This window comes from Thermobia domestica, chromosome 17 (assembly GCF_964235325.1).
Source record: "Thermobia domestica chromosome 17, izTheDome1.hap1.1, whole genome shotgun sequence".
NCBI lineage: Eukaryota > Metazoa > Arthropoda > Insecta > Zygentoma > Lepismatidae > Thermobia > Thermobia domestica.
This window is the reverse complement of record NC_137470.1, coordinates 20,886,336-20,898,087: the sequence shown is the minus strand read 5'-3', so window position 1 is coordinate 20,898,087 and position 11,752 is coordinate 20,886,336. Positions and strand designations below refer to the sequence as shown.

Sequence of the window (11,752 nt, the reverse complement as noted above, 5' to 3'; positions counted from 1 at the left end):
CAGGCACACGGTGTTTGTCCACCACAAGTAAACTTGGCGGAGGCTGAGATTGAACACGAAGAAATAAGAATTTATATTTCAACTCTGAGTAATTTAGTTAGATATTGGAAAACTGTTAAGAAAACAAACTTGCATCAAAGAAAACAAAAGATACAAATATGTCTACAAGTTTCATATCAATATCGTGAACAGACATTCCACCAGTCAGAGAGAAGGATTTGTTTACATTTTCCAGTTTTGTACAATCAAAAACAAGCTTATGTTTCCATCTTTCAAATGGAGATTCTTTTACTGTTGAGAAGTGTTTTTTTCTCTCTCTCTCTCTCTCGATGATAAAATATTACATATTGTAGAGATATTGGATTTCCCTAATATTTTTAATATTCAGTATATAAACAAATCAAGATTTAAAAACGATATTATTTTTTTATTTTTTTTCTTTCTTTATTTTCTGTGGATGATGAGAGACAGACACAACTTGGAATAATAAGACAGTCAGCAAACATTTCAAAATTCTCTTTAGTAGACGATTCCTCATTCTTCATTCTTGGTAAATTTATGTAACTTATGTAATCTGATGTAACCAAAGCGTTCTGTAACTGTTGACAAATTATTAAATAAGTCGAGAATTCCATTTACCTTGCACTTTCCTGAATCCTACACGTGCGTACTTTGGATGTTTTTCCGTAATTTCGTCGGCCATCTTCCTACTTTGTTTCATATAAAAACGTCCCAGGACCCGGAAGAGGGGAGTAGCACTCGAGAAGCGGTGAAGTACACGAGGAGCGGTAAAGTTCACGAGGAGCGAGTGTGAGCAACGACAGGAGAGACCTATACCAAGTTCCTCGCCAATTCGACACAGAAGCCGAGACATGGAGACCACCAGTCGACGACCAGGAACGGAGGTACGGAATACACATCCAAGGTCCTAAACGCCCAAACAACCTTCCTTTTCTTTCTTCCTAAACAAACTCTCGACTCTCTTTTTTTTTAAATATTTGTTTTTATTTATTTCTACCCACATGCCCTATAAACTAAAACGCTCGTCGTCTTCTCAGTTACCTCTCAATTCTACCAGTGAGCTATATTTCCCAAGTTAACGATAATAGTTTCCTTTCTTTCTTCAAAACGACGACGAAAGCATTCCTACCGAATGCACAAGCGTAAGATGATGGAGATGCTGATCGTTTTTCTCGCATCAGCGTAAGAAGGTGATCAATGCTAGTTGTCTTTCAAACTTCTAAACTGTTTTCTCTTCATTTTTTAGGCTTTTTAGAATCACCTCCAACTTCCCCGCCACCAACCCTCTATGAAACTAGTTTTGTTCTCTTTTGTTTTTTATTTTTTGAGCAATCTTTCTTATGCTATTCTATAATTACCTTTCTTTTTCTCTCCTTTTCGGAGAGTGGTGGAGCCCCAATACCTCTTGTGTATGTTTTATGTGTTGTATTTAGTTTTTAGTGTAGGTATAGCATATTTAAGGTCTTGACTTGTGCCCAATAGTTTTATTACTTGTGTTATATGTTGCGAAGACTAGCGGACGAATTTTTGATACCTTTAGAGGATATTTTTAACTTAAGTGATACTGTCTATTTCGATCCCGCGGCCTGTTCGTCTCCTAAATCGACTAAATTTACACGTAATTATTTAGAGCAACTTAAAAAGAAGCTAGAATTTTCGGAATCATTTTCGGATATTTCTCCTGATTCTTTAGACGTAACTGTTCGTGGTTCTAGTTCTAGCAGTATGGCTACAGGAGGAAACGATCCACCTCCGTCCATGCACGGCACGATTGTGAAACCAGAGCCTTTTTATGCCCGGTTGGGTGACGATGTAAACACGTACATCAGACGATATGAGACCATCGCTAGCATTAATTCATGGGATGGTATGAGACGAAAATTGGTGCTGGGGAGCCTACTCCGTGGCCCCGCTGAAAACTGGTTTGCTGGCATAGAAAGAAAGCCAGAATTTGCTCAAATGACTTACGACCAGTTCAAGCAAGCTTTTATAAACGCTTTTAAGGACAATTTGGTGCCACAATTATCTGAAGCTCAGATGCGAGCCCGTGATCAGAATGAATCAGAATCCGTTCTAGAGTACGTTTATGCGAAGCAGGATTTGATTTTACGCGCAGACCCGACTGCCAATGAAAAGAAACAATTACAATTTATTGTGGAAGGACTTTTACCCGATTACTTTAAAGTTGTAGTACGAAAGGAGTACAACACGGTCAGTGACCTTCTGAACGACCTAATTATCGAGGAAAGGACTAAATTGTTATTGAAGCGTAAGGAATTAGAGAAATTCTTGAAAAAGAATTCTGCTGTCTTGCAGTCGTCTTTATTTTCTCCGACTAGCATAGATGCTAATACTCAGAATAATGCTGAAGTAAGGGTTCAAAGTTCGATTACTGCTCAACCATATAATACACAGTCAGCATACTTGCAAAACCAGCAGACTCAACAGAACCAACCGGTAATCGACCCGTTGACTGACATACAGCAACAACTGTCAAAGTTGACGCTGCAGATTTCAGCCTTAGCTCCTTCAACAAATTGTGAAAGAAGCGATGATTTTCAATATAGGAAAAAGCAGTTTAATCAGCCGAAAAATGTAGGTCAGGATTACCAAGGAAAACGGAACGGTAATCAAAACAACAGAAGTCAGAATAATAATGCTGATACTAATAAAAAGTCCAGCAGTGATTTTGCGTCCTCAAGTAATAGTAATTCTTCGCCAGGTCAGGGTTCGACTCCGGATAGAGGCCAAATTATTTGTTACAAATGCAAATTACCGAATCATATTGCGAGATATTGTCGTATGCCTTCTTTAAACACGCAGACAGAGTAGATGGTCGGGACGAATCTACTCAAGGTTCCGTTATAGTCCCTATAGTGTCCTTTAACGAATTGCCTCATGTGTCAGCTTTAATGAACGGGAAAGTCGTAGAACTGATGATTGACAGCGGCAGCCAGATCAGTTGTCTGGGGGAAAATTTGGTCCCGGAAAATGCTAAACGTTTCCGTATTAATACTAGACTTCGGGGAGTAACAGGGAAGTTTATACAAGTTTCTGAGATAGCTTTATTAAAATTTAGGATTGGTAAAAACTGGTTTACTCATGTATTCAGAGTTATTCCAAATTTTGATTATGGGCCTTTGATTGGCGCCGATTTTTTGGAAAAGCACAGGGCTGTTTTAGATTACAATAAGCAAAATTTAACTCTTTTTCGATTCGGACGCCCTCCTTCAAAAACGTTACCTCCGAGGAATTTAGAAGTCAATTTGTCAAAAGTCTTAACATCCAGGCTTGCGCAGGGATCTCGGGCTATTTTTAGAGTATTGGAAAACACGATTTTACCACCTCGCTCGCATACTCTGGTGAAGCTACGCAGTTGTTGGGATATTTTGGGGAAGAAGTTATTATTGTCACCCTCTCGCCGGATAGAAGAAATACTGGACATTTTTATTCCATGTGCGATAGTGAATGGAGGATGCCCCGTGGTGTATGTTACGAATCCCACCATTAAGGAGATCAAACTGCGACAAGGTACATACCTTGGGGATGCTGAAGATTTTGAGGAGGTCCCAGAGGAGCCTGAGGAAAGGAGTTTTTCGTCGGTAGAAGAAAGCCTACCGTCCCCGGAGAAGATGGAGCTTTCCAGGCGACTGTGTGATCCTAGTCGTGTCGATGTCAACCCCGAGCTATCTCCAGAAGAGAAAGAAAGATTCTACAGTCTCATACGAGAATTTCCTGATGTTTGGAGTTGGTCTGAGGAGGACATAGGACTCGCACGAGGCTACCTTCATGAAATTCGTCTATCCGATCCTACACCCGTGAATAAGACGCCCTACTCAGTGCCTTATCATCTTCGTGGAATACTCAAGCAGCAGTTAGACACGATGCTTCGTCAAGGGATTCTGAGGGAAAAAATCTCGCCCTGGAACCACCCCATCTTGCTGATTAGGAAGCGTAATAATCAGTTCCGATTTGTAAGTGATCTGAGGGGTCTAAATCAGCAGTCCCATCCTTCGAACTTTGCGACACCGTCGGTGGATGACATAATCAATCGTATGGCAGGACATCTCCTTTATACCTCGAGTGATTTGACCAAAGGATTCTTCCAAATTCCGATTACAGAGGAGTCAAAAGAGTGTACAGGCTTCTCGATACCAGGCATGTCAAGTTATCAATATTGTGTCCTACCTATGGGACACATTTCTTCCGCAGCAGCGCTTAATAGACTGGTCAAATTGACGTTAGCAGGCGTTCCAAGTACAAATATTATGCATTATGTGGACGACTTCTACATTATCGCGTCATCTGTAGACGAGATGGTGCATTGGTGCAAGGTCCTTTTTGAAAAACTTAGAGAACGGGGACTAAAATTGTCTCCCGAGAAGACAAAGATCGCACATTATTCTTTGATAGTGTTGGGACATCGTTTATCAAAATTTGGAGTACAAGTGTCAGATCGAATGTTAGCCACGATTCAGAATTTCCAACGTCCACGCACGAAGAAGAATTTAAAAAGTTTTTTAGGGGTGTGCTCCTTTTTGCGAAGGTATGTTAAGGATTTCTCGGAAATCGCTTATCCTCTTCAAACTCTGCTTCGAAAAGACCAAGATTTTAAGTGGGGAACCCAGCAACAAGAATCTTTTGAAGCTCTGAAAAAAGCAATTTTGGAAGCCCCAACATTGATGGCATACAAACCAGAGAGGGATCTACATATCTACACCGATGCGTGCAAGAAGGGCCTCGCAGCTGTAGCAAAACAACCTATTTCAGACGATCCTGAAGCTGAACTAGTACCGATCGCATATGCCAGTCGAGCAGTTGGACCTTCAGAAAAAAATTTGTCAGTGTACCATTTGGAACTCTTGGCTCTGCTGTATGCACTGCGATCTTTCAGATATTTCGTGGTGGGTCGACATTTCTATCTTCATACGGACTCCAAAGCTATTACGTTTCTTCGCCACAGTAAGAACCTGACAGGTAAATTAGCACGCTGGATGTCTGAGATTCATTGTTACGATTTTACGATCGCCCACGTGAAAGGTACCGACAACATAGAAGCCGACAGTTTGAGTCGCTTTGTTAAGCATAGTCGCGACAAGGAAGATGAAGAAGAGAGTGCCTCTGACCCGAGAATTTTCCTAATCGAAGACATGGACCTCATTGATATCGCAAAAGAACAGCGAGAAGATGCAGTACTGAAGAAAATTATTGATCACTTGGAGGATCAAGCAGAAAAGGATCCAGCCTATGAAAGGCAGGCATCGTATTTTGTTTTGAAGAATAATGTAGCATACAAAGTGAATAAGACACCATTCGGTAAAGTCTATTTGTTAGCAGTACCATCGAAATTGCGAGACATTGTATTTGAGAAACTGCATTGTGGGAAACTGGGTGCGTGCCATGGTGGATTTTCGAAAACATACAACCTTTTATTAAAGTCTGTCTATTTCCCCAATATGAAAAAATTTGTGTATGATAAGTGCCAATCTTGTGTAACTTGTCAATTGCTAAAAAAGAGGAGTGGAAAACAGTTCGGTAGTCTTCAGACACATCCTAGCGTTCATCCTTTCTTTAGAATCTATGTGGATCTTGGTGGGACCTACCCTAGTAATAATATCTTACGCCACAAATTTCTAATTATAGTCATAGATGAAGGAACTCGTTTTTGTATTACTGGTTCTCTACCAGATGCTTCTGCAGCTTCTGTTAGTGCTTTCATATATGACAACGTCATATTGAAGTATGGGATACCAACTCAAATCTGTTGTGATAGAGGTGTTGCATTTACCAGTCAATTATTTAAGGAGTTATGTAAAATACTGGGGACTCAAATACATTTCGCTGACGTTCAAGGGCATTTTTCTATTGGGAGTGTAGAAATCGCAGTAAGAAATATAGAACAGCAATTGAAGATCGCCTTAGACAAAACTGACCAATCACGTTGGATTGAACTTCTACCAGAAGTAACCTTTGCCTATAACGTCACGTGCAATTTGAGCATGAAATATTCTCCTTTCGAACTCCTCCACGGCTTTTCTCCTCGGTTGTTGCATTCCGCCATGTTGGGTATGGAATGTCAATTTTCAGAAAACCAAGACAGATTGGAACGAATGAAGTATATACGCGAAAAAGCCCAAGAAAATTTGTACAACCGACATCTGACGTCCAAGAAGTCTTACGACAAGAAGCGAATACAACAAGAATTCAAGCAGGGTGAAGCGGTTTGGATTTTTGATCTGTCTAGAAAACGAGGACAATGTGCTGCTTTCTCGGGAAAGTATTTTGGACCTGGTCAAATTGTGTCCAAAAAACATGACAACAGCTATTATGTTAAGTTTCGAACACCTAGAGGACAGATTAAGATAGACTCATTTTCTATAGACCGGCTTAAGAAGTATTATCCACCTGAGAAGGAAATATCTAAGGACTTGCAAAAGTTAGAGAATCAGGATGCACAAATATTGGGTGAAGGAGTCCAGGAAAAGGATTTTCACCAGCAGGAGGAGTCCACTTCTTTTTTGATGGAGTATCAGGAAGAGGAAAGCACGGGGGAAGCGGATTCATTGTTCATTCGAGATGTGAAATTGATGACCGAAATTCCGTCGTGGGACGAGACCGGACCCGACACCAAATCGATGGCTGATGTTGAAAAACCGAAGTTTGCCGTCAACGAGGAAATTAACCGGAAAGTGGCTTTGTATTATGGGTCTATTACGTCACTGGCAGGACAAGCGATCGTAAATTCATCCAACACCCAGTTGCAACCAAGAGGAGGTGTAGACTTGATGGTACAGTCTTTGGCGGGAAGTGAAATGAGGCAGGAGTGCAAGAAAATTGGTCACTTGAACCCAGGTAATGCCGTATTAACCTCAGGATATAATCTACCTGTAGATTATGTTATACATGTATCTGCACCCGATGATAAAAATGCTAAGCGCCTAAAGATGTGTTATGAGAAATCCCTACAGTTGGCTATGGACAATGACATAACGACCATTGCCTTTCCAAATATAGCTACAGGAGTATTTAACTACCCGCAATTAGAGGCTGCAAGAATTGCTTTGAACGTAGTAAGGGAATATCTCGAGGAGTACCTCGATTATTTCGAAAAAATAATTTTTGTTCAATTCGATAAACAAAATCAAATTATTTACGAAAAAGTGATGCACGAATATTTCCCGAAATAAGTTTTTTTGTCCTTTACAAAAGCATAAAATATATACAGTGTACTTAACCTAGAGATCAGTTTATTACTGGCCTAACAGGGAGTTATTTCTATGTTAATTTGCAGTATGTTAGTACAACCTTTTACCACCAAAAAAAAAATCCTGTGTCCATTATTCTGTTAGAGTGCAGGTACAGAGGAAGTATTAAACCATCTCTCAAAAACAGTTTTTGCTATGACTTGTCTACCTCCATTGTTGAAAATAAAATTAGGTGAAGTACTGAGATGAACTAGTAGGCATTCCACTTACCTAGAAAAGAAGGAAACATTGAAATTAGTAACGCAATTTAACAGGAACATATATACTTAGGCTAACAGAGATAATAATCAATAGAACATGTGAAAATTTTAAATTTCTCATTATATTTAATTTGTGTTTCAGATAACCTATTTTGTTTTAAGCTGCATTATCCTATCTTTCTCTTTCCCACATGTGACGTCTAATAACACCGAGTTCCAAATAACATCTGGTTTATTTTTCCGTAAACTCCCAAATGTTATTTTGTACCAACACTCATTACCGATATCTTTTAATTTGACATTTTCCTTTCCGCATGATGTTAAGGTTTCTTCTCTTTTTGAAGCTCTGCTTTGCAACGAAAATGACACTCTAGCTCCAGATGTCTGCGAAGCTGCAAAAGACTTACATGATCTGAAAGTCCACATTAACGATTATTTTTTAAAGCCTCCAAATCCACGATTTCATCGATTATCAACCAGATCTCCACGTGCACTGTTAGGGTTCATTGGGAAAGCATTGAATTGGTGTTGTGACGTAGCTGACAGTTCTTCTATTGATTCGATAAATAAGAAGGAATTTCATTTGGAACAAACTGTACTGGGTTTACAAAAACAATTGTTAAAAAACAATTTATATATTCAAAACACAACTTCAGAATTTTTAAGTTTTCAAGATCAGATACAGGATAATTTTCAAAAAATTAGAAACTTTTCGGCAAAAATATTGGATCAAGAACATGATCTGGGAGATCATCTTAATAAGCTTGCAAATCGAGTACATAAAGAGGTCATTTCGTTCATTCAAGAATTTTATTCGATTTCAACGCAGTTTGTACAGTTTCTACAAATTTTTAAATATGATCTGACAATTCAGATGTGTACAGATGCTAGGCTGAACCCTAATATAATTCCTTATAAAGTGTTGCACGCACATTTATCTGAATTTGAGAATATCATTTTGAAAAATGGATATAAGTTAGCCATAGATAAGTCGTTATTGGAGATGTATTATTCAATTAATGTTTTGACTTGTTCAATCACCGACACGTACATTTATCTACAGATGAAAATTCCGATCGTTGAAATACAGCCTTCATTTGAGTTATATGATGTGCAGCCACTTCCGTTTGCTGTATACAACCAAACTTGTACCGTTGATATCCAGCCTTTAGTTATGGTAGTTCAAGATAAAAAAGATCTTATACCAATAACAGGAACAAGCCTACTTGCTTGTCATTATAGCCAATCAAAGTTATGTAAGATACCTACACACACTGTGACACGTTCTCGTTTAATAAATTGTGCTCACGCAGCTTTCGTTGCCAGTACAGTCAGGGAAATATTACACAACTGTGACCATACGTGCTATGATTCGAAAGAGGCACAGATTATAGACATTGGATCGCATGAGTTTGTTTTAATACACCCACCAGAATTTCTAACTTTGAAGACTAGAGAAAATGTGTCTACCATTCGAGTTCCAGAAGAAGCCAGATTATACGGAGCCCTTAAAATTCGAATACCATGCAATACTAAATTAATTGTGGAGAGAAATCTTTTCGTCAGATCGGATTTTCCGTGTCTCGACAATGATCTTACAGAACCTGTATTTTTACATCTTTTTCCGAGCCAGCTAGTCTCTAATGATCTGATGCTATTACGATCTACGTATAAAGGGAATGAATTTTTTAATGTTTCATCTTTACTTAACGATGTTTGGAGTTCTTCAATCCGACATATGAATATATCAGCATTTACGATAATTGACCAGACGCCCATTAAGATGCCTATCTATAAGCATGAATATTTTATACCAGGAATTATTATTATTTGGAATATCATCATCACTCTTCTACTTATTTATTTGCTAAGAGAACATGGGATTTTCAATTTTATATGGTTTTGTAGAAAATGTAGTGCGTCTACGGAATTTTCTTTGCAAGAATTGAGCTACTTTTTAGACATTGTGCAAACCGTTATTGCAATTGTAAGTCTAATTTTGCTCTATAGAGTAATGAAAAGTTTAATGAAAAAAATTGGTGATGATACGCCACTGCAGATGAAGAGTTTTGAGAATAAATGTAACGAGAGGATTGAAGAAAGAGATCAAGAACCTGAAGTGACCCCAGAAAAGTTCACCACTTCGAACAGAAATGAGGATGCACATTCAGTGTCAGAATTGAGTTTACCTCCTCCTCCGGAAGAATTGATAGTTAATGACGGAAGTTTTGGTACAGAGATTATAGTACCACCTTCTACCGTCCTGGAATTAAGGAATTCTAACGTAAAATCTTCGTACATTTCCAACTACATAGTGTATTCTTAAAAGCGGATACGGAAACTGAGACGTCGAGTAATTCACGCATTTTGTGAAACAGCATCTAGAAGAAGATATTAGAACGTATATACGCACGACCATATAAAATTGAGAATCATTACCGGACATACCTATTTTTATGAATTTAGAGACCTTCTTCCCCCCCACAATTTTTATTTCCAACATAATTTTACTAACACAATCGAGTATTGGGCGATAAAACCCAATCCAACCTCTAGTTACCTTAAATTCCCAACCTAATCAGGAAATGGGTTAGGTTTATGTTGGAAATAATGAGCCCCCCGGCCCCCTTTAGAATATGATATTAAGGAAATTGTATTTAAGATTTTAATAGGAAATTGTTTAGATATTTTGGGCATTTGGTCAGATCATGAATATGAAGTACTTATACTAATACTAATTCTTTCTTTTTCTTCTTTTTTTATGTTTCTCTATTCTCCTAATTTTTCTGATGCCTCCTACCCACCTCTACTGAAATACTACGATCACTCTCAGGCTTTCATAAAAATCACCCTCACAGTCCTCAAATAACGACACTTCCTTTATTTATCTTCCCTGATTTTTTTTTTTTTTTTACGATACCTTGATATTCTTACCTGAGTTGCCAACCCTGTTTCTCACCGGAAGTAAGTCTTCGGACAATAACCTTACCGCATTTCACTCTAATTTTCCTTACTTTCAAATCTTCTCCACAATTCCATTATTTCGTAAAACCAACCCCCCCGAGACGCCACTGGATTCACGTTTAGGTACCTTGACTTTGAAATCGCCTTTCAAAAGCCTAATAATAGTTATCTTAATCAAATCTTACTTTCCCAATATCATTATCCTTGTTTTTGAACTCTTGTGCCCCCCCCCCAAATTAAAAACAGCCATTATAACTTGTCATTCGTTTTGCTTTTATCCTTCTGTTTGTAAACAAACATCGGCCATTACTATACCGAGAGCCTTTGCGAAAACTCCCATCCCTCCCTCATAGCGTCATGGCAGCCATCTTGAAAATTTTCATGTTTACATTTTCCCACGGCTTAGAGACTGTGTTCCTTTGCCATATTTTCGCTACAATTCCTATTTCTTTATATTATAACATCTATAATTTCACTTTTTGCCCCTTCTGATACACACCCTTTCTTAATCTTCATCCTAGATACACATATACAGAGTCACATGTTTCTGATAACTTCAATCACTATTCCTTTTTTTCCTTTAATATTTTTTTTATAAAAAAAAATTTATCTCCCCACAACCCCTTTCCGTACCTCAATGCAGCATTACACCACTAAGAAGAAGAGGATTTATGGACATCAAGAGATATCGACGCTCAGATTTGAACCTCACGATTTGCCCACCAACCGACGCAAGGAATGATATGTTGCTGAACGTTTTTTTCTCTCACTTTTTGTTCACACTAATTTTTTTTGATGCACGTAAAACTCACCTTATCACACGTCACGGACATAAATACTGCAAATATAAATATATTATAATTATACATCTTCAAGAAGCTCACAGCCACACCCCATCACGCCCAGCGTCATCTATCCAGCCAAGCCGATAACATCTGCCATCTGGTGACAGCTACTTCAACTTCACTACGTCCTTTGCATATGGTCAACGACCAAGCTGGAGTAGATTATCTTGCAGCTGAGACTCTGCCGATTCAGCATTCTACAGTTTCAAGTTCAATGTTATAAACAAGACCATGTGCTTCAGTATCTTAACGATTACGTCAACTATTTAAATGGGAGAAAAGACAGGAACTATCCAAGACATTGAAAGATGATGCTTTCAAATTGACAAATTAACTTTCTTGTGTGTTTATTCTTCAAATATTGATTGATTGATTGGTTTAGTGCTACATTTTATTATCTGTTAACGCTAGTGATTTAAGTGTTTTTTTTTTAGTGATGTGTGATTAATTATTTTTT

General features: G+C 38.3%; 1 protein-coding gene across 1 annotated transcript; it reads left to right on the top strand.

The window, feature by feature from the left end:
- The first annotated feature begins 431 nt into the window (after window positions 1-431).
- On the top strand, window positions 432-11,518 carry LOC145673951 (uncharacterized). Its single transcript, XM_081743768.1, has 4 exons — window positions 432-905; window positions 7,629-9,154; window positions 9,497-9,770; window positions 11,327-11,518. The coding sequence occupies exons 1-4, from the start codon at window positions 873-875 to the stop codon at window positions 11,516-11,518; spliced, it is 2,025 nt and encodes a 674-aa protein (XP_081599894.1). The 5' UTR covers window positions 432-872.
- Window positions 11,519-11,752: the final 234 nt, after the last annotated feature.

Excerpts from the sequence above, each read along its gene's own strand:
- LOC145673951 (XM_081743768.1), top strand. The coding sequence starts at position 873 with ATGGAGACCACCAGTCGACGACCAGGAACGGAG. Across the intron at positions 9,155-9,496 it reads CTGATGCTATTACGATCTAC|AGTAATGAAAAGTTTAATGA; the intron begins GTATAAAGGGAA and ends TTTGCTCTATAG. Across the intron at positions 9,771-11,326 it reads TGGAATTAAGGAATTCTAAC|AAGCTCACAGCCACACCCCA; the intron begins GTAAAATCTTCG and ends TACATCTTCAAG.